The 27815-nt window shown below is 49.2% G+C and overlaps 1 protein-coding gene across 1 annotated transcript; it reads right to left on the bottom strand.

The window, feature by feature from the left end:
* LOC104327332 (aquaporin-7) lies at positions 1–27815 on the bottom strand. Its single transcript, XM_075411487.1, has 7 exons — positions 27757–27815; positions 9455–9581; positions 6104–6230; positions 3710–3847; positions 2878–2996; positions 1268–1485; positions 1–360 (listed from the first exon to the last, which is right to left on the bottom strand). Exons 2-7 carry the CDS (start codon positions 9542–9544, stop codon positions 201–203), a joined length of 852 nt encoding a protein of 283 aa, XP_075267602.1. The 5' UTR covers positions 9545–9581; positions 27757–27815; the 3' UTR covers positions 1–200.

Genomic DNA, 27815 nt, shown 5'->3' with positions numbered 1-27815 from the left:
TCAGAGACCCAGTTTGTCTGGTTAAGCAGAGTAGCTTTTTTGAAAAGCAGTCCCTTGTTTCTCCACCTGCAGGGCAGAGACATGGTGTGCTCTGGCAGCACCACTGCTTATCCCCTTACCCACGTGTTTACCCTTTGGCCATCAGTCCATATGTCCGCACAGGCTTTGCTGTCAGGCCCTTTCCTTGGGGCGTGTGGCCATCACAGCGTAGAAGTCTCCACGACTGGCTGTCCTTTCTCATTTCCACCTTCCAGATCAGGTTGGTTGTGAAAATCAATGAACAGTTTGTGGATTAAAACACCAGCAAGACTTCCCAGTGTCGGGGCTACGAGTGGGACCCACCACCAGTGATGTCCAGCCCTGAAATGAAACACAGAAGGGGCTGATGGTGAGCTGGACTGGGATGGCTGCCCTGCTGCCGCAAGGCGCAAGGTGAGGTGAGCGGAGTCTGCTGGGACAGGAGCGGGCTGTGCAAGCAGGGGTGTCCAGTCCCGCTTCACATACTGGGACTTACAGCTGGCTTAGACAAATTCTGTATCCACCAGCATTGCTGCTGGAGGGAGGGTCATTTTCCCCATCGGTCTGAGAAAGTGGCTTTGCACTGTCTGCAGGTTTCTTCTCCTACAGAAACAGTCTGTGTGATCCTGATGAGTGTGACTGTCAGACAGACAGACACACACCCCCCTTTTCCCTCCCCATTTCCAATAACATCTGCACTGCCTCTACCAAGGTCTCAACGGTATTTTCTGGAAATTTAATCAAAGTGGGCAGCCAAGACAGGAGGCTCTGCTAAAGTTTTGACCATGGGAAAAGCCGTAGCATGGCTTACTAGATCTTACTGGTAGCATCTTACTAGATAGGGGAAGGCAGGGTTTCATTTCCCAAGTTCAGGCATCTAAATTTAGGAGAGCTGTTCAGCATTGCAGCTGTAAGTACCTGCTTTCAGGTGAGCTGAATCGGTCTCTGGCTCTCCAGTCACTGCAATAACCACGTAGATCTCCAGCTAAAATGTAGCCAATTTGGTGCCCAAATAGAGGTATCTGAATGGCAAGATGAATCCCATGCTGGAGAATTAGTGTACCCCAAATTATGTGTACATAATGCATGGGGCTCCTGTACGCACAGACCTTGCTCTCTGAAAACTGAGAATGCACGCCGCGATGAGGGCATCGCTTGGTCCGCAGAAAAAGGCTGCGCGAACTTTTGTCTTGGGCTTATCTCCTCTCTTTGCTAGCTGAGCAGTATAACAGCAAAAAGGGTCACTCACGTGAAGACATCGATTCCCCAGCCAGCAATTGCTGTGAAGACCCTGGGGGGCAGGTCCCGGGAGGGGTTTATGGCGTAGCCTGTGTTCATCCCCATCCCCATGCCGATGCCCAGGACCAGGATACCCGTGAGCAGGGCCTGTGTGCCTTTCAGGGCTGCGTTGTTTTTCTCATCGTGGATGATCAGAACACCCAGGACCAGCATCCCTGTCGCCATAAACTGCAGGAGCAGGAGAGGGAGAACAGTTCAAGAGAGAGAATGAGGAAGACAGAAGGATCTCGCTCAGCAAGAGGAAGAGGATTCCCGGAATGGAAGAGCAGGTGGGAGTCATGGTCTCTGATCAAGTGAGGGTGGACCGCAATGTTATTCCCTCCTCACAGGTGGACTGAAGAAAAGTCTTGACTCATTTCCTAGCACAAAGGTCTCCATCACTGGAAGTGCTCTAGGACTGCTAGGAACTTCTCAGCACCATCGTCTCCCTCCACCATTCAAGATCGGGTCATGAGTTATTTTAAGTACATTTTGTTTAACAAAGGCACAGCCATAATTGCGAACGAGAAAAATTAGATCATCCCTAGAGGGAGTGGTGTTTTACATAGCTTGTTGCATTAGCGCTTTCGGGACTCAAAGCAGATATCAGATGTTCATCTGGGAAACTGAGTCTCCCATCTGTGACAGTACGTAGCTGGCATTTGTAGATCTGCAGTGCCCAAGGCATCAGGAACTGTGGTTTGAATAGAGGTGATGACTCCTGTCTCTTTCTGCTTCAAAAAAATGCAGCTGGCGAGCCCTGGACTTGCTTGCAGAGTTGCCAGCAAAAGCAGAAACTCTGCAGCTCTTGGCAAAGTGCTGTAATTGCCATTTGCTTTCTTGCATAGCAAGGGCTATGCATGCTCCACCGGAGGCCCAGGGATCAGGTCCCCACCTGTAGGCTCTCTCGCCCTCACCATCCTCCTCATCATGCCCAGGCAAGAGTTTTGTCAGCTCAGACAAAAGCACAGGCTTCCTTTAATTTTAATTGGAAGTGAATCTTCCTCCTTCGGTGTCCCAGTGCTCCATCTCCCCTGAAGCATCCTGTTCTTATTTCTGGGCATCTGGACATTGTGTTGTGTGCTGGGAATCAACTGTGCGCAGTCTGAATTGGACTGTTCAGTGCCTAGAGGTTCAATCCAGACAGGCTGTGTTCATGTGAAGGCAGTCACAGGCCCTCTGTGCCAGTGAGGGGCATCTAGCAGAGCTGCCTGGGAGCCTGGAGCGGGTGTGGGATCCAAAAAGCGGAAGGGAAGAACAGTTCAGGGAACCGCCCAGAGCCCAGAGGAGATGGTTACTGATACAGCTCAGCTTCTCACTTCTTGCTTGGGCTGCGTGCAGGGGAGGTGCCTGGAGGGCACTCAGACCAAGCTGCAGAGCAGCCTGCAGATGTTACCCTTTAGACTTCCTCAGCCACCAAGGTGCCTTGGATGCTACCTGTCAGGCACCTGCCTGGGCTCCTTGGAGTAGAGGTTGTGATTGTGCCTGCACAAGTAGCCCTGTGAGTCCCCTGTAGCAAACCTGCACTGGCGCCTGTTACCACCCACCTTCTCCTAGCACACCACAGTGGTCTCCACTGACCTCTGTGAAGAAGGCCCCTGGCAAGGATACGTAGGGAGCGGGGTAGGTGGAGAAGATCGACGCTGTGGCCGTTGGTCCAGTCACTGTAAAGTTCCCCTTGGTGTAGTCGTACAGAGCATCTAGGAGAAATGGGAATTGTAGAAGTTAGCACAGAGTTCATCCCACATGACACGTACACAAGTCCACATGTTGCAGCCAGCACAGACACCAAGGGGAAGAGAGGCAACAGGATATACGATGGAGGTGACACACACCTTGCAGGGCATGATCTCACCGATATTTGGTCTTCAGTTGCTTCTTTACACCCACCCGCTCCCTGTCCCTGCTCCAGGAGTCTCGGGCAGGCTGGATGATCTGGATGTGCTGGAGGCCTCTGCCCCTTGAGACTGAGACCCAATGGGTGGTGGGTCTTCTACCCACAACTCAAAGCCACAGATGAAAAAATAACTGCTGTACTGTTTTCCACAGAGCAGCAGAGTCCCCCAGAGCTCCAGCTGTACCTAACACATGGTAGTCCATCTAACTCCAGCCTTTGCAGTCCTTGGAAAAAAGATGCTGACAAAACGCAGCTACTGGCCTCGAGTTGAGGACAGATTTTGGCAGTGGGGATGCTCTGAGCAAAAGGAGCTGTGTTCTCCAGGAACATCCTTCCCAGAGATGTCTGGGCCCTGTTCTGGCCTCCAGCCATAAAGGTTGGTCCCACAAGCCAGGAGCTCGCCCTCCTCACTCTGACTTCATGCTGGGCACTGTAAAAGGAAACATTTTTGATGAACTGTGAGTTTGGACTGAAATGGTGCCCACAGTAATCTCTGTGATAAAGACGCAACTATACCATAGTAGAGGCCAAAGACAGTGGCTGCTGCTGTAAAGGAGCCCAGGAACTGGCCGATCAGGTAAGCTGGGAGCTTTCTCCAGGGGAGGTTTCCTATAATGCAGTATGTGAAGGTGATGGCAGCGTTCAGATGAGCTCCTGCAAAATCACAGCAAAAGAGAGTGGCCTCAGCCCTGATGCAGCTGTTTTAGAGCATGCTCCACACCCCGCCGCAACCACCCAGACCTTGCTCCAGAACACCAAGATTCTCCTGGGGCAGGATCTCACTCCTGCACAGACTCATTTTCCCTTGACAGCTGAATAATGCAGGGCAGAGAGCTCTAGCTTTAGTCCTCTGAAAATTGGACAACATCTGCTTTACTCTCTGTAGACCACAGGCTGCCTCTAGAGAGTGGGTCCTCTCACCTGTCAGAGACACCTCTTTTGGCACAGCATGAGTCTCACTCCCTATGGGCATCTCTCTGTTCAGTTTAAAGGGAGCCCAGAACTTAGGCTCATCATTCACCTTTTATATGGCTACAGGTAGATGAGGCAATTCTTACCCCAAACAATCACAAGGTCTTCTGAAAACATGTGATAGACAAGGAGGGCATCATCCTGGCACAGCTGAGAACCCCAGCTGATGGGAGCTGAGGGCCCTTAGCACACCTGGCAGGCAAGGCACCGGAGAAATAACTGCAAAATCAACCACTGATGGCCAATACCTTCATGTCTGCAAAGCAAATCCTGCACAGGGCTGTTAGCAGGGACTCAGGTTAGCTCTTAGATGTCACTGCATTGAGAAGAGGTTACCAGGATGGTCAATCCTAGCCAGACCATGGTTGCTCCCACTATCGTGGAGCAGACCCTGTCCTTTCCCTTGCAGAGTTTGTAATCTTGGACTGTATTTCCTTACATGTTTTAGTACATGGCTTTCATACAGTGCAAGACCAGTCTTCCCTGTTTTGAGGGGATACTTTCTGTGAAGGACGTTGTTGTCACAATGGTGCTTTTGGAGAAAGACTAAGTGGGTCCATGTTTCTTCTCCAGGCCTCATCTCCCCACTAGTCCAAAGGAAATCCTTGCTTTTTCCTGCCTAGTAGGTGTAAACTTTGGGGGTTAGTAAATACTTCAACCTTAGTGGCCTTTTCCTACTCCAGACTCAGAAAGGGGTGAGAGCCAAACACACACCATCTCGTCAAAGTACAAGACAGAGTGGAATGAAAGTGTGTGTACTGCCTGCTACAGTCCCACAACCACAACTGAAATGGAGGGAGACAGCTTTTTCTTTGATCCTCTGATCCTTTGCAGGCATGACCAGCCATTTCAGAGATCACAAGAAACATCTTGTGACACAAATGAAGCCAAGTCACATTGACAAGAAGCTCTGAACCTGGGTCCAGAGCCAGCCTGTTGCTGGCTATGCTGAGACCCTTCCTCCCACCTCTCAGGCCTCAACAGATCAAATCCATCTCAAATGCCACCTAGAACTGCAAGGACCTTCTTTCCTCAACCTACTTCCACCAGGATATCTCCACCAACTCCAAAAGGGCAGGGAGACCAAGAGCTGCCTTCTTCTGTGGAAAAATTTTGCTTTCCAAGCCAGCCCCAGCCTTGACATCTCTCTGCTCCAACAGTTCACGAGCAAGGACGTGCTTTAATCTTCTGCCAACCTGAGCCCTCAGTCTCTTCTCTTGGTGGAAATGAATGCAGAAATTGCATAAGGCAAAGGTAGTGCTCTGTCATGTGAGAGATATCACCCCATGGCCCTGAAATACCACCTCCTGAGTTCACGTGGGGTGTGTGAGCATGGGAGTGGATGATAACAAGAAAATTTGCATACTGTTCCTTGTTGTAAGGTCAGCGGTAAGGTCTGCTTTGCAATAAATGATTTACTTCCCCATGGGTCAGATTGGCAGCGTGTTTTCAGAGCTCCTTGTCTCCTTGGGCCATGATGCCCAAGCACCGAACGGGGGCACTGCTGAAACCTGGCTCCACTGGCTGCAACAGGAGGGGATGACCGAACTTCCACCGCTCTCCCGGTCCCGCTTACCCCTGCCTCAGCTCAGGACACACGTTTGGGGTCAACATACTGTAGGTACGCTGTGCCTGCCTTGTCCCCTGCTTCGCCTGAGCTTGCTGGGCCATCGTGACTCCTTGGCTTGGCCTCAGACCTGCCTGCCCCCTGCAGACTTCACTCTGATCACTGGGTCATAAGGCTGACTCTGGTTATGGTCACCAGACCTGCTCTGCTCTTCTTGCTTGGGGACCCTAGGACTGCCATTTTTTCTGGTGAGGACACTGCTCCACCTTACCATGCCGTCACCCACCCCTCCGCAGCCCCTTTCGGCCGCCTGCAACACGTGTGGCCTCTATGGGGCATAGAGATGTCCTGAGCTCGAGTGTCCTGCTCACCAGAGATCCCTCCAGCCGCGTGGATGCCCAAGGTAACGCCAATGCCAAATCCCAAGTTGACGCTCAGATGCTGCCCAAAGTCTCCTTTTCCTAGTACCACTTGTGCCACAGAAGACAAGCCAAAGACCTAACGCATGGAAAAAGAAAGCAAGAAAGGAGTGTTAAAAGTGATGTTGTTGCTGTGGTGGACTCAGCTTCTTTGCTACTTTTTCTGCAACACTAATAAACTCCCAAAGACAGGGAGACTCTAAGGTGCCCATGATCAGGAGATGAAGAGGCAATGACCCTCCTCTGCGAAAATTGAACGGATCACTGGATTATTCCTCACTGGTGCCCATCACACCAAACCAGACACTCTGGTCTGGGTTGGGTACAAGGGAGACAAACCCCCAACACCAGCACCGAGGTCCCAGTGTTGCTTGGGACCACTCGCACAGCCGCAGTAAGGGTGTCTGTGCCTGAAGCCAGGGACAGGAGCCAGGGAAGCATCACCGCAGACTGGCCAGACGCAGCGCCCAAGCCAGATGGAAGGAGGGTAGGCAAATTCTTGTTGTCTTTCTTTTCCCGTCAGGAAATTCATTGACAAAATATGTAGTTTGGGCAGCACATAGATATTTTCTAGAATCGACTCTAATTTTGGTAACTTATTCTGGCAAAAAAACAAGGAAGGAAATTCTGGGCTGACTTTTGCTTTCAACACATATAGTTTCAGTTTGAAAACAACCAAAGTTTCAATATTTTTTTAGTGACTAAAGGGGAACCGGGAAAAAAATTAAAAAGAAAAGTAAACACTCTCCAGCAGAAACAGACATATTCAAGAAATTGCTCTGGCTTGAAAGTAAATTCTACTTTACTTTTTTAATGTGGTCAAGGGGTGGAAAAATCAGTTCTTTGCTCGTATGCTAAAATCTGGAGAAGGACAAAGCTTTTCTGGAGGTCTCTGCCTCAGAAACCACTTAGGGCTTGGAGAGTGTGTCCTGTTTCTTGGACTGCACTGATGTTTATCCAGGGTGACATATGCCTCCAAGACAAAAAATCAGCATGTGCTTCAGTATCTAACCTTCTGCTCTGACCTGTCCTGTTTTGACTCGGATCTTTTCTGGCTGTTCTGCTTGCATCCAACTTTTATCTCATGTGTCTCCTCTCCTTCTTCCCTTTCAGACACCACCAAAATCCCCTGTTCCTCAGAGGCAGTGTTCTTATCTTTCTCGTATACACAGACCACAGTCTGTGCTCTGCACGGATCCGCAGCCTGCGTGGGGTGAGCCTTTCTCTCAGTCTGCCTCAGCAGAAGCCCCCAAAAGCAGAGTGTGGGATGTCCTCCAGCATCCACAAAGCCCTTATAAAAACATTGCCTACTCTCTGTGAGCTTTTCCAAAGCCACATCCAAGAGAAGCCAGATGCATAAGGTGCAGATTTGGCAGGACAGCACGCAGGTGCAGAGAGAGGAGTGCCGGGTGGGAGACATGGCCGTTGCAGCTGAACGGCACTGTCCTCAAAAAAACACAGGACAGGCCAGAGAATCTCTTTTTCAGCACAGATCCAAACCTCTGGTCTCTTCCTCTGTTCTCACAGTCCCAAGATAGCTTTTTTTTTTTCCTACCTCCCTACTCGTTGTGCTGTTTACTCCCTCTGTCTGGTTCCCTGCTTTATGAACAACGCCTGTCTGTTAAAGCAAGAGGCCCTGGCTGAGTGCTGTCAGGCATCCAAACAGCAGCCAGCCTGGCATCCCAGCACATTCCTGGTTGCAGTAAGGGCCGGGGAGCTTCCAAAGAGTTGGATGCTGGATGCTGCATTTGGATGCTGTGTGCTGTTCACTGCCAGCCCTTGGTGGGAATTTGTGTGCAGTGTCCCTCCTCCTACTCTATTCACTCATAAGGATCAGTGAGGGAAGAGACAACATGAGCTGCAGGGTCCAAAATCTGCCTTGGACTGTCAGAGTGGAGGGAAAAGTCTCCTCCTGATGCTGCTTCCCAGAGTCAGCCCTGGCAGCACAGCCCTGAACTTGATCTTTATCAGCTGGAAACTTCCACCAGCGAAACACAAAATGAATGGGAAAGGAAAACAGTTTGCTCAGCTGCTGCTGGGGAGTCACAGGTGTCTGTACTCTGACTTCCAATGCGTGCAGAACTACCTGTGTAATAGGAGTGAACTTCAAGGAGCTGCAAGTGCAAAAAGATGTGATAAAAAGCAAGCATCCCTTCTTTGCACGTGCAGTTGTTGCCCTTGAAAATAAACACTTGTATCTGTACAGACAGCTGTGACAAGAAGTCCTCATGCTTACACACATCTTATCTTCCTTCTGTGCAATTCTCCAACTACAAGTCATTGGGATTATCCTCAGCCCTAACATGCCAGTCTCTGTCCAGTCCAAGGCATCTCTCTCAGCCCAGCAATGCTTGCAGGCTAAGCCCAGGTGTAGTAAATTGGCACAGACACTTTCTGGACCTTTTCAGATGGAAGATCTCATTTTGCTACTTTGGTCCACACATGAAGGCTCTGGTCCCAGTGGGCACCTTACCCCCATCAGGGATCAGTTCCAACTGCAAAGCCTTCCTCACCCTCTCCCCAAACACCTCTGAAGCAGCCCAAGAGCTTAAAACCTTTTTGTTTCTCCTTCATGAAACAGATCCCTCAGGCAAGGGGGGACTTTGTGTATGATTTGGGTGAGCAGTTCATTTGCCAGCATAAGAAAACTGAAAGCGAAATCATGGCATACTTTACACCCAGTAATTACGTTTCCTGATGGTGGGTTGTGGCTGTGGAGAGTTTCACAGGCATTCATTACCCTGGCAAGCCCAAAAGGAAGACGGATGAATGATGTTCTCATTTCACGGAGACTGTCAGTGGTAGCGGAGTCAGGATCTGCTCCCCAGACCTGTGCAGGACCCCCCAGCCATACCATCACCTCGGGACAGCAGGAAAAAAAGCCTCCATTCGCTGCATGGGCTCTTTCAAGGGGTTTGACACAAACAATGCTCTGTCTGAGCAGACACTGCTCTTTGGTTTCATTCCCAGACTTTTCCTTGTTTTTCTGCTACAAAAGAACTGAAGCAGTGGCTCATCCTCACCTGCTTCACCCTCTCCCAGCATCCATCTCCCACCCTCCACATTGCTTTCTTCCTCCAGAAGGTTTTTGGTAGATGGTCTGCCTGATGGGAAGCTGCCTCCCCGCCACAGCAGAGGGGTGAGCCGTAGCAACCAGCTGCTGAGCCACCCTGAGGGTGTGGTAGAAAGCCACAGATTACAAACTGCTGCTGCAAACATTTACCCTCCCACCTGCCTTGCACACACACACACGCGCGCGCTCGCACATGCAGACATGCACATCTGGGCCCATCTCCTCCTTACCATGAGGATGAACATCCCCAGCGCTTCTGCCAGCAGCTCCCTGACAGTGCTGCTACGAATCGTGAGGGCCTTCTGTATCTTCTCCAGCATTTTGCTCTCCAGCTCCAGCCTGCAGTCACAGGCACTCCTGTTGTGACAGCACACTTCAATGCGCTGAGCTAAGTTACCCTTTGAAACTTGGCACCCTCCCTTCACCCCCAGACACCTTCATTCATTTGGTTAACGATGAACAAGCCAATAATGTAGCCGCTAGCTTCAAAGTCTTCCCACATACACACCATCCTTTTAAAACTGTCTGGTAAGGGTGCAGTATTTCTGCTACAGGGGCATTGTAAACACTGTGCCTCTGCCCAGGAGCAACCTCTCTCCAGAGCGGTGAACTTACAGATTACCTTGGTGTGCTCCTAAAGCCCATCTTGCTCCATAACATTTTCTACAGAAACTGAACAGCAATTTTGGCTCTGCTGTGCATTATGACACACTGGCCAGTGGTTTGGTGCCATTAATTTTTTTTTAACAGGTGGGATCAGAACTGTTCGCCTTTGCTTTGCAGGACTATTTGGATGCCCAGCCTGCAGTGAAGATGCTCTGCCTGGAGCTGGTGTGCACCACTGTCTGCAGCTGGGAAGAGTGCAACCCCTTAAGCATTGCTTCAAGTTGAAGATTTGCTCTTGCTGAATGCTCCTGCACCCCACAGCTCCCATCACGCTAGTGGAGAGCCTCCCTGCCAGCTCCCCTGCCTGTCCTCGCGGGTGGGGCAAGGAGAGACCAGTCCCGACCATGGTCCCCAGAGAACTTCCATCTCATCTGGCTGCCAGAGCAGAACCCTCACAGTCCTGATTCCGCCTGCATCCCCTGATTTCCTCTGCTTATCTCCCTGCTCCCCAGGTGCTCTTACCCCTCCACTGTGAAAAGGTTTTAATACCTTTGCCTAATCACTGAAAAGCTTAAACACACTGAACACTCACGACCTGTTTCTGCGAGCCTTCGCTGCTTCTTTGCTGGTTTTCTTTGCCTCCGTCTCAACCTGCTGCAGCTTCTCAGTGTGGCTCTGCAGGGGACACGCTGCACAGCCCTGGAGGGGTTACCAGAAGCTGCCCCGATGGGGATGAAGCACTCTGCTCACGCTGCCCTGCTGTTGCCTCCCTCTGCATTACTGCGTTGCAAACGTTCGCGAGCTGCTCTTTCACCCACAGGACACCGAGCAGCTGTAGGGAAGAACCTGGGAACCCAGTTCTCCTCTCTGCTGCATAGATGATTGTCTATCTTGTGGCAGGGCAGGGTTTTATGCACTGGGGTAAGCCCTCCTCCAGCAACAGATTAGCTATTGACCTCAGTGAACACCTGGCTTAAATATGCAGTAATTTACTAGTCTGTCTCTGATACTAATGACTATTTAATCATGGCGGATGATAATCATGCTGCTGGCAAGGGTGTTCCTACAGCATATTTCAAGGTGGGAATATTTTTTGTCTATGAGTCTTAGAACCATGCTGTGGCATAGATAAAGTGGCCAATACATCTTTCCAAATCAGTTCGTTCCCTGCCCTTCAAATATGTATTGGTGGAGCACACAAATACAGGCCCTGGAGCACCAGGTCAGGGTGATGGCAAGAGCCTGAAGTTTCTTCTGCAGATGATAATTTCCAGCTGTCATGTAAAGCTGAGGTCCCGGTGTCAGCATGTGTTGGAGAGCTCACATCCTCTCTCAGATGGACAAGGTGTGAGTGGGTCAGTATCCCCCACAACTGGACATGTAACTTCATTTTTCACTCCTAGATCTCAGGGAGTCTTCCAAGTAGATTTCTGCCCTGTGGGCCAAGAAAGCTGCTGTGTCTCTAAAAGGCTTTGTCTCCTGTGTTCGAGCATTAACTATAGGCATCTCCATATTCTAATTTGGGCTGAAAAATAGACAGGTACTTTCTGGGAGCACCAGGCTCCCATGGACTTGCAGTCCTCTCAGGGAAAAAGGCAATCCCAGTTTGCAATAGAAATCTTTGGTTTGGTGATAATATTTGCAGCATAACCCTGATATTACTACCAAAATACCTAAAACTCCAGCAAGCATCTAGAAGGGCATCATGGATCATTGGGTGTGTCGCTTGCCACTGATTCCCCATTCACACAGGTCATTGCACAAGATGGCACGGAGACATTAGTTGCTCCCTTAAAAGTGTTCGGAAGGGTTCCTCTATTGTCTGCTGAAAATGTAAGAAGCCTTTAGTTTCAGGGTTCCTCCAGGAATTTTTAGACATTAAAGTGATCTGCCAGTGTTCAAGGCATGTAACAACAACAAAACCAAACACCTTTCTATAGGTCCTGTAGGGCAGAGCACCTCTGCTCTGCCAGGACATGAAATCGAAGCCAGAGACCCTGCACATGTCACCCTCCGCTTTATAGTCAGCGGAAAAAAACAGGCAGCTCCAAAGGGCAGTTCGTCTCCACCTAAAATAAGCATCTGAGGCCAGACCTGTGAGTCATGCTGGATGCTGGCAGTTTCCCTCCAGCGTCTGCACCGGGCTGTGGAGCTGTCGGCTCCAGCGTGCACACCCCCGTGGAGGTATCTACCGCCGGGTGAGCTGGACTGCCCTTCCTCCCTGCATCCAGATGTGGTGACCCTGAGCCGGCACAACCAACCATGCGATCGAGACAAGGGCTGAGCACGAAAAACAGCCAGTTGCCCGGCGTGACCTGTTCGTACTTGCACAGTTTCACTTAGACCCAGGTCTGGCAAGGATCTCGGGGTCACCAAATACAGTTGGCTACTAGCATGAGCAGCCACACTACGTCCGTTCCACAACCGGGACCGTCTCCATTTTAGGGGCAAGTGCTTTTTGACCCAACTCCTCCTGCTGAGATTAGAGACTTTCTCCTAATTTTCAGCTGAATTCTCAAAGCCATTTGTTCATGAGCCAGTGCTACCCCATCGCAGTCATGAGTTAACTCCTTCCTTTCAGGCACTATCCCATAAAGTTTTCCTGTAAGGTTCGTTAGAAGACAGACAGCTGCTTGCGCTTAGCTCTGTGCCACCTCCTGATGTCTACCTTGACTTGCTCACAGGTTGAAATTTCACTCAACATTGACCCTACAAAGATTTTACTGTGTTTTCCACTGCACATTAAGCAACCACTTGCTAAACGAAACCCATTTTCCTCCTGGAGGCAGGTGAGCTGTCAGGAATAGTAATAAAGGCCTCATTTTGGAGAGGAAAATTTTGGCACAGTCAAGGCCCATTAACTGTGCTGGTGTTGATACCCATGGTACTGAAGAGTGGAGGGAACAACCCCCATGGGTCTTGCTAGAGCAGCCCTGGGAAGCATGACTACCCAGGGACTCCAAGGCAGATGTGCTTCTGCAAGGAATAACTTCTCTCACTCCGTTTGACAGTGCACATGTTTCCTCCGCACCCAGGAGGTCATTTATCTCTTAATTGTGCTAATCAGTGTCTGGAATGTTGCCATTCCATTATCTTCAGCCCTGCTGGTGGAGCATTAACTTCTCCCCAGAGGCTGAGAAGAGCATCAGCAGGCAGCACAGCAGAGAAGCTCCTCACTGTGGATGAGGACAGCTTGCTCCTCCATCAGACCAAATGAACATGGCATGGAGACATCTCCAGGCCCCTTTAGAAAGGGAGACCATGTCAGAGAGACCAGTACAGCACTGGTATGACCTTAGCTGTCCAGGATAGACTCCACTTGACATACCCTAGAGCACCAGCACCCCTTGGTCTCACATCTAATGCTCATGGTTTATTTCCTCCTCTCCTTTATGGATGGCAGGCACTAAGGGGGTCGCAGATGCCCCAGATATTTATTCTCATCAGATAGCTTTGCTCTCTGTACTGTTACCCATCTCCTCATTCCCAGGACATCTCTCTCCACAGCCTTCCAGTTCACCCTGCACGCCATCGCCCCTTGCCCTGAAGCTGGCCAAAGGCACATCACCCGCACGTGCTCCTTTCCAGTGAAGCCAGGCTAGCTCTTACCTTGCTGGGAAGAACTGGGAACTGGAGGGACCGACGGAGGGGTGTGGTGGCGCGACCGCGGGATCCTGCTCCGGTCTGAAGCCTGCTGCTTTGCTCCCCAGGGGCATGGTGCCCCGCTGCCCCAGACTACTAAAGCTATCTGAGCTGGAGGTAATCCTCAAGACAGCAGTGTCAGCAGGAGAGGAATTACATGGCTCTTGTTGGTCCTTAGGCAGAGAAGAGCTGTCCAGGAAGGGGTCACCTGGGGCAGCACTGGCCCCATTGCTGGGCATCAATACGTTGGGCCACCCTTCCATCATGCTTTCATCTGGCTTACTCACAGAATTGGATCGTTTTTGTATGCAGCAAAGCATAATGGTTTTCAAGGCACCTCACTGGCTTTCATCAGGGCAAAACCCTGGAAAGTCTCCCCCATGCACAGGTATAGGGCATTTAACAGAGAGAGAGAAACAGAGGCACAGGGGCACCTCACATCCCACTTTGGGGGGAGACTTGGGGTACCTGTGTGATTTCTACCAAGGTCTTACCAGCTCCTCATCTGCTGTCATCCCCCATTCCCTGCCCCATCCCTGGCCTGTGAGCATCTTGTTCTCCTGACCTGCTCACGGCCAGGGTCCCACCATACCTCTGCATGTGGGAGCATCCCCGCACCTGCCCTGGCACCACGCTGCCGGGCTCCGCCAGACACAGGCAGAGACTAGGCTCTGCGGGTGCAAGAGCTCCCACCAGGCTTTGAGCTGCCTGCTCAGGTCTGCTTTCAATCCACAGATAAGGTGAAAGCTGGGGAAAACACAGGGCTCACAGGACATCGTCACTGTGGAGATAAGAGAAGCCAGGCTTTCTCCTGGAGGTGTGTGAACACCAGTGCTCTGAAAGGAGAGATTAAAGGGGAGAAGGTGCAGGCTGGGGGCAGGGGTGAGCTGGAGGAGGCCCTGAAGTTGCAGAGTCTGGCACAGCCAGCACGCTAATCTGAACATTCCTCTGCCTCTGGCCATGCCCCACAGACAAAACAGTATGGCTATGTCCTCCCCTCCGGATGCAACGAGTTCACTCTTACAGATGGTGCCACCAGCAAAATTGCTCATGCTTCAATTCGTGCTGTCTCCTCTGCCTCATCCCTTCTCCAGACACTACAGTCCAGAGCAGTCTGACGGACCCACCAGTCCAGCATCCCCCTAAGCAGCACCAAAAAACATGAGCCTGTGTTAACAGACCCAAAGAGCATACCTGGAGCAGGGGCCAACAACAGGAACACAGCCGTGCCTTCTCCCTCTCCACTGGCAGAGCAAGGCTGAACCGGTAGTCAACACAGTCCTTCACAGCCACCAGATGTTTGAGTGTAGGCTGCATCCGTACAGGCCACTTTCATAAGCTACACCTATAAATCCTTGAAGAGATGATGGTAAACCCATAGGCAGACCATCTTCACTACTAGCTGTGATGCGGCTATTTTGTGGGGCAAGGAACCAGCTGGTGGCATTAATCGTTGTCCATATGTGTAACCAGTGCATTACCCAAACCCCAGCTGCCAGCCACACAGCTGTGTTCTCCCATAACACACCTTCCGCGGGGTGTCCAAAGACCATCCAGCAGCTGGTATGACTCACACCAGCGGTGAGAATGCCTGCCACGTGGAGTTGTCCTTGCTCTCTCTGCAGGGTGGGTAAAGGCCAGGATGCAGGCGGCTGGGTGTGCTTCCTCAGAACCAACCCACACCAGCCCAGAGAGCGGCCACTGACGCAGACGTGGAGGCATCTGAAGGAAACCCCTGATAAGCTCCTGCTATCATGGTGGGGAGGAGACGCCACAGATTCCTTGTAGACACACGCACAAATCCCCTCGGATGTTGCCCAGCCTCTCCTGGGGCCCCAAGGAGCCCTACAGGCATTCCAGTGGGGATGGAGGTTTGCTCGAGAATTGGCCAGACCCCGTCATCCTCATGCCCCCCTGCCCCTTTGGCCTCTTGTACTGTTTTGGGAGACAGGAAAGAGGTGCCAGGTGTGGTGGATCTGGATGGCTCTCTGGTCATTCCCATCCTATCAGTTCCTATGTGAAAAGCCACAGACCCAGAGGAACCCAGAGAAGCTGAAAATCCATCCTATTCAGGTGTCACCTCAACAAGAGTCAGTTTTCCTTGCTCAGATGGTTTCCACCACAAGTCCTGCATAACAGAAATGGCAGCTTCACAAACTGGCCCATATTAAGCAGGGCACCAACGTGCAGTCTATTTCCCTAAGAACAGGGCACCACATACCAATCATTGCTGGCAGTGCAGATGTTCCTAACCCACGGCAAATACTAAATATTGTCTCTGGTCTGTATTGGCCCTATGTTTGTTTTTACACAGGCACACAAACACACACATCCATATCAGCAATCTCCTGGTGAAGAAGTAATTGTTGCTTACCACCTTCTCAATTTTTACTTCATAGGAACCTCCTTGGGGGTCAAATTACCAATTTACCATCTCATAAGAATTGCAGAGGATCTGTCACTCCCTCCCATAGTGAACCATTTAGAGCCCTCTGGAGCTGTCTCAGGGTGTATTTCCACAGGACCTGAGGTGGTGGGTCTCTGATCATAAAGTAACCAAGGTGATGGAATTAGTTAATCATAAAGCACGAACAATGCTGCTATGTCCCTTGTACAGCCCTGCCCATCTGGACATTAGGTCTGGAACAGAGGGTTTAGTCCCTAGGTAATCATTAATGTTAAACGTGAAGGGGGATTTTTAATAGAAATAGCGTTACCAAATGGTTGCAGGTGTATTTGTGGTACCTATCTATTGTGTGAATTAATTGAAGCAAAAAGTCATACATCTCCCCCTAAAGAAGTTAGTTTTAATTAAAACCAGCAGGTGCCTAGAACTGGTCAAGATGACCCGTGCCGCAGGGACAAGAGCCAGAAGAGGACTGAGTTTGCGCAGAAACTGTGATGAAGAGGATAAGCCTTCATCTTAGGACCCCCGACGACCACCACTAGGAGGCACTGCGCAAGCGCGTGTGGGAGGAGTGTATGAAAATGGACTGATTTGACTATGAAAGAAAGGGCTTATGTAATCAGATGAATATGTATATTTTGATCTATATAAACTGCACGGAAAGGGTATGGGGTATGCACGTTCGGTGGAATTATCCCCCGTGCATCCGACGTCGCAATAAACAACGCCTGCCTTTTAACACTACATTGGTGTTACGAGGTTTATTCCCGGATTTTCGGTGACAATAACACAGCCTCCAGAATCTGCCACAAGAGCAACATATACACAACTCTCAACAGTTCTGTGAGGCTATAGGTATCGATTTTTGCACCTGAAGTGTTCGTGCATGTGTCAAACTGTAGCAGTAGGTACAGCAAGTCCCTGGCTGGAGCTCTCACCTACAGGAGCAGCCAGTCCAATTCGAAAGAATCTGCAAGGAAATACGTTGCTTTGCTCACAGGGCTTTGACTGTTCACCCTCACAATAAGCTCAGACTGCTTTTCGTGCACTGGGGTGTGTAGCGCATCTCTGGAAGCCCTTGGCACAGGATGCCTCAGGTGCTAAAAAGGGACCTAAAGATGGTTATACAAATTCGTGAAGGTAACAATCCACCGATGGCTGTTAAACATGGACATCCCTCTGTAACAAGTGATCCCTGAGCTGTGAATTGTTGGAGATTGTAAAATAATTCTGGGGAAATACATTTGTTCTATTCACAGACTCTTCTCCTATCATACTTAGGATCTCCTCCATGGGTCCAACCCTTCTCAGTGACCACTGCCTGGTTGACTGTGGAATAGGATGTCCACCAGTTCAGTCACAGGAACAGAAAATTAGCAGCCTTTCTTAGCATGTTCTCAAATTGCTGGGTTGTCATGAGTTTAAATGAGGATATTTGAAATATATTACTGCTCTGTTGCTCACAATTGTGAGTCCTGAGCTGTCACTCCTCCTCCCTGCTCAGTTCCCCATCCCCAGAGCCTGATCAGGGCACTTCATTCAGAAACAGCTTGGGGTGGGCACAGGAGAGATTTGCAACTGCTCACAGCATGCTGCATGATCCTTACTAAAACACCTGCCCCAGCTTAGTGCTGGAAACGGTATCAGCTTCTGGGTCGTCCTAAGTCATCCACCTCCTTGTTGCTCTCGCCTCCTCTGTGCAATGTAGACTGCTCCCAGTCCCAGGACAGCCGAGGACATACGTATCTCAGCTTCCATTTCACTACTGTGAGGCCAGTGGTCAGAAGAGCAAGAAGGAGAGCCCTTCACATGCACAACAGGTCAAGCCAGCAGAACTGCTCCTTCAGCTCACCAGAGCACTTACTGTAATGCCTACAGCCCCGCAGCAATTCAATGGCATTTTAGATACAGCAGAAGCTTTAGAAGAGGGAGATCTATTGCACTGCAGTAGAGTCTGCCGGCTCCTTCCACTCGGGAGCTGAGGAAGCCACATCATATGCGTCATTTAAAAGCAGACTGGAAGCAAAAGGCACTTGAAAACTCCCATGGGGAACAATTGTGCACTGCTTTAGGGCAGTAAATAACTGACTTTGTCGTGTTCATCTCATATTTTATTGCCTCTGCTGTTTGTACAGCATTTCACGGGTGAAAGCGAGCTAACAGAGCAGAAAGCCTGCTCACCACTTGCCTGCCACCTCCCCTGTGGAGGCATCATCTCCCCTCCTGTGCTCATCTCTTCTCCACAGTCCCATTAGACGGCAGCTTTGGATGTGGCACCACGACACTGTAGTCATGCAGCACTGTCAACAAGGGCTTGCAGGAGAAGAAGCAGTGCCAGAGTCACAGGAGGGTTTCAGGAGCCTCACCGGACTCCCTCCACTTTGCCCAGGGTTAGGGCTTGCACCTTCCTCCCTCCTAGTCAGTCTGGTCCCTGGTCAATGAGCAAGCTGTGGTCTGGGGAAAGGCATCTCAGAGCAGGGCCTCCCTCCTTTGCATATGCCATGGGGTTAGCATGCCCCATACAGCCACCCATTCCCTTATGCTAGTGGTTCCTGGAAATCTAGGACACGAACAACGTCCCCTGAACTCACAAGACCTCCCTTAAGCCCAGACGGTCAATCACTGTGGAAGAAGGAAAGGGAAAATCTTAAGACTGACAGTTTTGTGGTATATGTCATGTTTATTGTATGTAGCCACAGGGTGGTACAGGGGGAGATAGATGCCTAGCTTCATACTAATCTTCTTAGGCTGCAGCATGTGTTTGTTCAAGAGCTTTAGATAAGTTCTGGTTAGTTGTTATTTCTGTCATACAATTACCCCATGGTTTTTTGGACCCTGACTTGTTTGGAAGCATTGCCAAAATAATCCATCACAAATGCCTTGCACCCGTAAGCAACAGCCTGACGGAAAGATGACCTGCCCTGACCAGCATCTGTGCAGAGTGAGATGGGAGCTAGCAGTGACAAAAACATGTTTTGTTCTAGGTAGTCGGCACCAAGAAAAAAAACATGTTCGTAATTTGCATTTGTTGATTCACACTTGCTAACAGGATAACAAGACCAGTCAATACGGAGAAACAGAGGTTACTAAATCATAATCACCTTTAAGTTCTCAACAGACTGACCCTAGTCTGTAGCCCAGGGTCAAAGCCTAAAGTGTTCTGTCTACATGTCTACATTAGCTAACTCATAAGAGAGAACATAAAACTCATCTGTTCTTGGAATGATGATATATGCTTTGACAAAAGCAGCTCCAATGCCTGTGAATTTCTCCCTGTCTGCTGACAACCCAGAACCTGGAAGGAACTGCAGATCCTACAGAAGTGTCCTACAGCATCAGCTGGTGCGTTGATTTGGACGATCATAAGTCAAATATATAACGAAGATCGTGCTCCCACGCCCAGCATCCCACCCAACCAGCTGTCTGTCTGAAAGGAGCACATCCCTCCCCAGATGCTGTCACCACTTGCTGTAGCACTCAGCTTTAATCAGAGGTTCCCCTTCCAAGCACTGACCCATCCTGCCGGATCAGTCCTGCTTAGCTTTCAGCAGCTGATAGGATCATAAGCCGAGACAAACGTAAGCAAAGGATAGAAACAGTGGATAGAGATCTAGAATAGGCAGTTACACATACAGCAATGTTGTGTTATGCACAAAGGTGCATGAAATATGCTTGAGAAGGGAAAAAAAATATCTACATAGCCAGGAGAGTTGCTCAGAGTCCAAGATACTATCAGATCTGGAAAAACGCCATGTGAATGAGTCACTGGAGCATCAGTCAATGGTTGTGTACAGAAAATACCACAAAAATTGGCTGTTGTATTCCCTCTCCAGCATTCATACAGTATAATTTCATGGTTTCCATAAATGATTGACTAAAATGTGCCATGGACGTTATAGTTATCTGCCCCACTACCCTGTTCCAGTCCAATCCCTACTAACACCCTCCTCCCTTTTAATAGAATTTGTTATAATAAAACATCTTTTTCAAATCATCACTGGAGAGCAAAGGAAGGCCCTTTGAAAAGTGTTTTGCATATTCCTTCCGCAGCAGATCTCCAACTAACCCACTGGCACCGTTGTGGGGTAGCCTGACGCCAAGGAGGGACACCAAATGTGGCTGATCCAGCAAATTTATATATGCCTCAGCTTCAGGAGCTGCAGCAGAGTATCTCAGCTCCCCAGAATTTAGGACTAGCACAGCTGAATAGCTGGAGATCTGCAGATCCAGACAGAAGTCCTGCTGCTAGCAACAGGTCCAGGGCACAGAGTGTTTGCAAATCAGAGATGGTGTCTTCAGCCCCAGGTAGAAGCCAACAGCTGTACTGCAGAGATCCTGCGGCATCGGTATCGTGTGTCGTATGTGCAACAGCTCAACACACAGCGCTTGGCTGCCCCTCTACCGCAGGGTCCCTGCTCTGAGCTTTGTCCTGGGCTGCTCTCAGGCAGGCAAGGACCTTCACAGAGGGGTAGATTTTAGCTCAGCTCCCGTTTCAACCATCCCAAATGGGCAGGGGTGAACAAAGGAGGCTAGGACAGAAAAAGGGAAGCCAAGAGGGAAAGGCTGGGAAGCAGGAGGTCCCTGTGCCCAGACTCCCTTTGGTACCGCTCATGCAGAAGGGCCATGGGAGGCAAAAGCACAGGGCCACACACGGGGGCTTCCAGACCCTCTGCCCTGCACTGGGAGCTGTAGGTCATACCAGACTGCTTTTGCTTTGAGTCTCACAGGAAGAGAGGTGGGAAGAGTCAACAGGAAGGTGTGCTGCCTGCTGCTGTCACACTTTGGGTGGCATAGGTGAGGTGATGGCTCCTATGCTGCCCCTCAGAATTGCTGTTTCCACCATGTGTGGATTTGGGTGGGCCCAGGACAGAGCCCATGCTTCTACAGGTGCCCAGGAGCAGTCCCACTCTAGGAGAGGCAGCAAAGGCAGGTCTGTTCACCCAGGCTGCATGCAGCAACCTCTCAGAGAACTGGAGGTGCACTCGTCCATCAGTATGCAGGATCTTCTGGCCAGTGTAGCAGGGAAGACGAGCTCCTGGCCAAGGTCCTGGCTCCAGAGAGAAGTGCCCAGTGTCAGCATGATTCCATACTGCGTTTATTTACCAGTCAGCCACCTGAATGGCTTTAAATGACTGCAGAACAGCCAGTTTCACATGCTAAAGTGAATATGGGCAATGTAAATGCCAACGTATCCAGCCCTAAATTTCAAACCCCCTTGTGCCATGGGGACTTGGCCACTCAGTCACCACCATCCACCCTGACCGCTGTTAATCAGACCAAAGCATGCCTCATTAGCCTTGTGCCATGGCAGCTTCCCAGCCCAAGACCTGCACCATGTACGTCAGACACTGACTGGGAAACCAGACCATGTCCAGAGGCAAAGATGGAGATGACATTTCATGTACACAAGTGAGCTGCAAAGACCGCCTCACCATTGGCGAGGCACAACCGGTCTGCTGGCACTACGTGCAAACCTTAGACAAGTTTGACTGGAAAGTGCCGTGGTGTTATTTGCACAGATTTCCTGCGTATTTTGTGTCTGAGTCTGAGCCACAAAAAGAAACACACACAAAGTAGACATGTTTATACACACAAACGCAGTGCAGTGAAAGAGCAGTCACTCTGTAACTGAGATACTTTTACCTGCCTGAATAGTAAATACATCCTTTATTCTCTCTACTACTGTAAAAGCAGTGATGGAGAGTCCATACCTGAACAGAGGATCTGCCTGCTACCTCCACATCACCCTTTTCAGATTGGTTGTAATAAGCTCTCTGGAACAAGGACTGACTTTCCGAAAGCATTTGTGTAGGTCTGGCACAGTCAGGCAGAGCCTAGAGGTACTGCTGTAACAGCAATCTGTGCCGGCATGAATTGTAGCAAGGAGGATGTACAAAGAGATTTTTGCATCTGTTACAAACCGGTGAGCATGCACCCCATGAACTCTGTGTGTTAGCACGCTGGAGGAGCCACAGTAGACCCTAGGAAACATTTTTTGCTGCTGCAGCTTTGGGTGCTGGAGGAGGACCCCCATGTGGCTTTCTTTCCTGGCGTGTAAGGTCCACTTGAAGTGCTGCTGCGTAACCCCGTAAGGTGACGCCCATCAACTGTGGTCTCCAGACTCCAGCCAAGTGCCAGCCCAGATCTCACTGAGCCCAGCTCAGATCAGCTTTGGCCACTTGTTAGTCAGAGTGTGCCATGTCCATTACCAGCTCCAAGCCTTGCACAGCTGATGAGCAGGGCCACTCACCTTGCTTTGTGTTTGCACTACCATCTATTTATGATTAGGAAAGGCAGATCAACCCTACATGTCATGTGGGATTGTCCAGGAAATGAATCCATGCTGGGCTCCTACAGGACTCCCCACCTTGTCACTCGGTCCCCATGCTTTAATCCTGGGAGCACTCGGAGACTGGGGTGTACCAGGACCTTCTCTATCTGTCCAGCCCAGATGAATGCCAAATAAACAAGACTCACAAAATGAGCCAGACCCCATGTTGCCCACCTACTCCTGTTCTGTCCCAGTGAAAGTTAGATCCTCTACTCCTTATTCACCAGAATTTCCCACAAATTAATATCCCAGCTGTGCATGTTTCCAGGCCATTCCTGAGATTCATGAGATGTTCCTGAGTTCATGAGATTGATCTGGTTGGGTTGGGATGGGATTAAATAGTTCAGTAGGGAGTGGATCAGCAAAATCATGGACAGCTCCATGACCTTCAAAGCTGGTGGTGACCTGAACAGGAAAGATCAGAAGCCTATCTGGCTGGCCAAGGAGAGACCCACAGTACAGAGAGTACTGAAGAGAGGTTGGGAAACCAGCTCTTCAGTTCCATCTGGGTCTGTCAGATTGTCCTCTTAACAACCAGGAAAGCAGATGATTCTGGAGATCTCTTGACTATTGAATGTGCTCTTGTGCACCCCTGAGCTGTCTTCAGGAGATTTCCAGCATGGTTTGCTGGTTTTGTCAGTGCTGTGTTGTCAGACCCTATCGCCTACTGCTACATATTGCAGTGAACCATCGCCTTCTGTTGCTGGACTGATCACAGAGACTCAAGTATTAACTCAAACTGTGAGAAGGTCACCTATACTCCTTGTTGAGTCTGAGGCCAGTGCCTCCAAATCTGACTTCTGTTCTTTCCAGTTCGGAAACTGCCACTAGCATTTGCTGCTGCTCACAGCTGGAGCAGGCAATGTGCTAGTGAGGGAAGGAGCCTTCCCATCACTGCCTCAAATGTACTGCTCTGAGCCATTGTTCCAAAATAACTCAATGCTTAAATGGGAATGGACATGCTTGACCCTGGTAGGCTCCCTCTGAAGCCTGGGCTCCTAGGAGCAACAGCATCAGCTGCCACCACGTTCCCAGAGAGCAGCAAACCACATTTTCTCCCTGCTTTCAAAGGTCTTGGCAGCAGGAGCCCAAACTATTTAAAAGAGCCTGTGGCATCAGGAGCAAGGCTGGCCTCGACAGCGTCTCTCCTTTGGCTCCTTTGCGCTGTAGCGAACTGGGTCCCTCTGTGTAGGAGGAAGAGTCTGTGTGGGACCAGCCACATGCTGTGAAGCAAAATTTCCCCAGAACTAAAAGCCATCTTTTAAACCTCTCTACCTTCTGGTCTACCTCCACGAGCATAAAAGGAGAGCTCTACTTGTGCATCCGCATGTGCATTTCTGTGGAAAAGCAAGGGAGAGACTGACTCGGTGCAATGAGAGTTTAAAACAAAACAATTTAATTACACATATTTTCCCCCCCGTAGCAGGGTGAAAATTAAACATGTAACAGCTGTTGCTTAATGCATTCCTAGATAGCACACAGAGATTATGCCGATAAGCACCACTTAAGAACCAAGATAGCAAAGGAGAGGCAGAGAAGTGATGATGTTAGTTACACAGAGAGCAGGTCAGATCTTAGTTTGACTTTAACACAACCTGGTTTCCATCCCTCCATTTGATGGAGCATTTACGGTAATGCATATAGCAGTGAAGCATTTCAATGGCATTTTAGAGGCAATAAAAGCTTCAGAAAGGTGACATTCTTTGCACTGATATACAGCCTCTTCTGGAAACTACACAGCGGCACATCACGTGCACCCTTTAAAATCTGACTTGGAAAAAAACCCTTTGAAAAAGCAAATGTTGGTAAGGATCCTGTGCTGACTGAGGGTCTGGATGAGAGCAAGGAACTGACACCTGTTTCAGATCCTTGGCTTTCACCAGAGCACAGCTTGACAGGGGAAAAGCACCAGCAAAAGGAAGAAGTGACCGTACAGAGCTTCCCACAGGCTGGCCTCTTCCAGTGCACGACGACAATGCCTCCCACGCTGGGCTCATCCCTTGTTCCCAGCTCCAAGAGGTGGCAGCAGCACCCCTGCCTTTGGGAAGCTGCTCCTGGGTGGGACTGACACGCTCTCCTGCTCTGGGAACAGGAGGACGGACACCCTGACACCCTGTGACACCTGCACACTGACCCACTCGGACACCCTCAGCATCTCTAGGACAGACCACCAGCTGCAGTGGGCCTAGCACTGTAGGCAAGCATAGTAGAAGGCATAGGGAAGGTGTAAAACAAAACAAAACAAAACAAAACACAACTTTATTTACATGTGGCTTATTTTTTCATGTTAATAGAGGGGGGAAAATTCCTTCTGGGATTGAGATGAGCCCAGAGTCTCTGCTCATCATTCCCAAGGGGAAGCTTGCCAGCACTACTGATTAAAAGCACCTCTGCGGAAATATCAGCTGCATGGATTCTCTCCGGACATCTCTGAGACTGAACGTTGAAGACAAAGTCGTAAACGTATTTCAGAGAAAGAAGAAAGAAAATAGAAAGGTATATAGTCCTTGTCCCAAAGACAGTACAACATCAACAGACCAAACATGTAATGGGAAAGAAAATGAAGAGAACCAGGAATAGACAAAATCTCCTTGCATTCTGTGACAAAAACTGTCCCACCAGTTCTCAGTACAACCCTGTAGTGGTGTGACTTTCACCTGAGAAAATTAGCAACAATGTGCCAGTCATGAGTGACACCGCTGACGGCTTCATTACACTGCTGGGATGAGTGAGCAGGAGCAACACTGACATGACCGTTTATGAACACAGTTCTCATAGACTCACCAGGCAGGGTGCTGTGGTCTCTGACCATGACAGCTTGTCATGTTTGGGGATATCCTCTTTCAGCCATAGGATACAACAGTATTTGAGGGTCTGTATCTGTCAAGGTACTGAAGTAGCCCAGTAAACATAGTTTTTGAAATTGTTAGTGAAAGATGCAGGCTTTGACATCTCAGGACCTGAGCTGGTGTTAGTTTAACGATAGCTAGTGGTCAAGTAACTTCTATATAACCTGTTCCAGCTTTATCTCTGTGGTACCATATATGACAAAACGTCTGACAAACGTAGATAGTCACTGCATGACAGGAAATAGCCCTTTATGTTAACTGAGGCTGGGGGAAGCTTTTGAGCAACTTTCAAACTTTACCTGGAAACCACCAAGGAGTAAAGACAGTGTGAAGAAAAAACCCATAAAAGTAGCCCCAAGCAGACTCCAGGCCTGAGGAGAAAGAAACCTCCACCATGAACATTGTGCTTCTCCCGGTTAAGAACTCAGGACACTGATGACTCACAGAGACAGCCCACCACCTCTGCTTGAGAAGGCTGGTGCCACCAACCACAAGACTCAGAGGGACATCTGAAGGTGAGGATAGCATTGAAGAAGAGGGCTAGCTGTTAGTAAGTTTTCTGTTGTAACAGTTTTAAGAGTATTGTTATTAATGAGGCTTTTCTGTATTATAAGTGTTAGTATTATGGCAATTGGACTAACAACAAGTTTATTGTGTCTTGAATAGATTAAGATTTTAATTAAGCTTTTGGCTGCACATTAATATAGCAAGTTCCTCTTTGCCCATAACGATATTTTGAGCATAGTATGAAAGAAGCTGTCGGAAATCCAAGGTTCATTGCCAGACAGTTGCATTGCTGAGAAAGCCTCTCCAGACAGTGACTTCAAACACATGAGTGAACTCTGCACAGATCCTTCCCTGGAAATCTGTCCTGCCGGTTTACCTGTTTGAGGATGCACAGGACAACTGTTACTCTCACAACAGCCACCAGCCTCCAGGTACTTGATGGCATTCAGAAGGCAAAATCTAGGTGAAGTCAGCATAGGTAGTAAGGTGTGCAGTTATTCAAAATGCTCCTGCTGGGCCTTTTCCGGTCGTTGTCGTAAACAAATGTATCACCTACTGTCAGCTTGTACCTACACACACACACATACCCCCGTTACTTCTTTGGCTGCCATTTTAGCCCTTAATTTATCCAAATTAATCTTTCTCACTAACTGTTATACCTCTCAAAGACCTGTGAGCTGAAATAGCTGGTGAGGGAGAGATAGCTTACACCAAGGGCAGTACACAGGCTGGCTCTCTTTGACCCACCTACAGTTGGTTCATGTTTAGAGTACTGATTTGAGAAGGTAATTCTGACCAAAGAACTTCAGCTGCAGCTGAGAATAACTCTCCAACAGGAGCCACAGCTTAGAAAAAATGAAACATGTTTCTCACTACCATGCTCATCACATTATCCTCAGATGTTTCCTGATCAACCTCTGCTTTAACTCTGCAACCTCTCCGTCTGTGCAAGGGTCAGGCTGAGCCTCATTGAAAGCACCTGAAAAGCCCAAAAAGTGTCACAGAAACCTCCTCATCTCCCAAAACTAGAGGCAGAGGTAGAAATTCCAGTGACATGTCATCCGTGCAAGAAGTACCCAGCTGATAAGTAGCAACAGAGACAAGAACAGGTTGAAATTATTCTTGTGAGAAGCTGTGGAGGCTAAATGGACCCAGATTTTACTGTCAAGCTGACCCAACAAAGTTCCTTAGTTTAAATTTCTCTACACCAAACTTCCGCTGAAATAAATTTTTTCCCAAGAAAAATGTTCTTTCTGAAGAGCATTTCACTTTCTGACAGGAAAGTGTAGTGTGGGAATTCAAAATTTTTCAACCACTCTGGCCTTAAAAACACAATTTTCATCTTTCTCCTCCAGTCTTCACAAAGTCGTTCACCACTGTTCATAGAGTACTTTGTTCTTCACTGAGACATGCTCACAGTAGCCAGCTGAGTGTTTACTCATTTTAAGACAGTATTCAAGAATGGAAAGTGTCACTTGGGTTGGAGTTTACTCATCCTATGACTTCTGGTCAACTCTACCATATGTTACAGCCTCCAAAGACTATTCCGAGTTTCCCAAGGACTAAAAGAAAACAATTCCAGCCTCTCCTTTCTAAAATAGGCAGAGGAGAATGGGAATATGAGAAAGCAAAAGTGGGAGAGGTAGCTTTGTTAGAGGCCCAGCACAGACAGGCTGCACAGGCAGTCCTGCTGGTTTCATACTCATCTTAGGCATAGGGGAAGGGAACCATGTTAAGTCAAGACAGACTTAAAAGCCCATACATTTCTATCTATTTCCACAAATCAGATTTAAAGGAACAGATTTTAAAAAAACTTAACTTGCAGCAAAGTCATGAGATTTGGTCAAACAATACTCTGCCCCCACTTGATCAGTTGGGTTTTGATGGTTTCCAAGGTCTCTCACAACCGTACGTTGTGACTTGAGATACACTCTGAAGGTTTTCTGTAAATATTCCTTCATCCCCATCACATATTCTAGCAAGCAGCCCCAGAGGAAGTCTCTTTTGGTCAGCAGATGCATCAAAACCTATTTTATTTGCTTAAGGTGAAGACTGTGTAAACCAGAAAGCAACACAGCAAGACTTTCTGCAGGAAAAGAAGACTCATCTCCTGCTTTACTAGCTACAACTGATAGCAATATGACCCCTCCCCTCTGGATGTACATTCAACTCCTAGTACTGTCCTCTTACCTTTATGTCCTGCCCATGACTTCCCACAGTCTGATCCCCAGTGGCCAACAGACCTGAGG

Source organism: Opisthocomus hoazin, chromosome Z (assembly GCF_030867145.1).
Source record: "Opisthocomus hoazin isolate bOpiHoa1 chromosome Z, bOpiHoa1.hap1, whole genome shotgun sequence".
NCBI classification, from domain to species: domain Eukaryota; kingdom Metazoa; phylum Chordata; class Aves; order Opisthocomiformes; family Opisthocomidae; genus Opisthocomus; species Opisthocomus hoazin.
Note: the sequence above shows the minus strand (reverse complement) of the source record. Positions and strands in the feature narration are given on the sequence as shown.

Bases quoted from the DNA above. Each gene is read 5' to 3' on its own strand.
- LOC104327332 (XM_075411487.1), bottom strand. From the start codon at position 9,544: ATGCTGGAGAAGATACAGAAGGCCCTCACGATTCGTAGCAGCACTGTC. The intron at 3,848-6,103 runs GTGAGCAGGACA...GTGATTTTGCAG, and splicing joins CGCGGCTGGAGGGATCTCTG to GAGCTCATCTGAACGCTGCC. The intron at 2,997-3,709 runs GTATAGTTGCGT...CATTTCTCCTAG, and splicing joins TGTCTTTGGCCTCTACTATG to ATGCTCTGTACGACTACACC.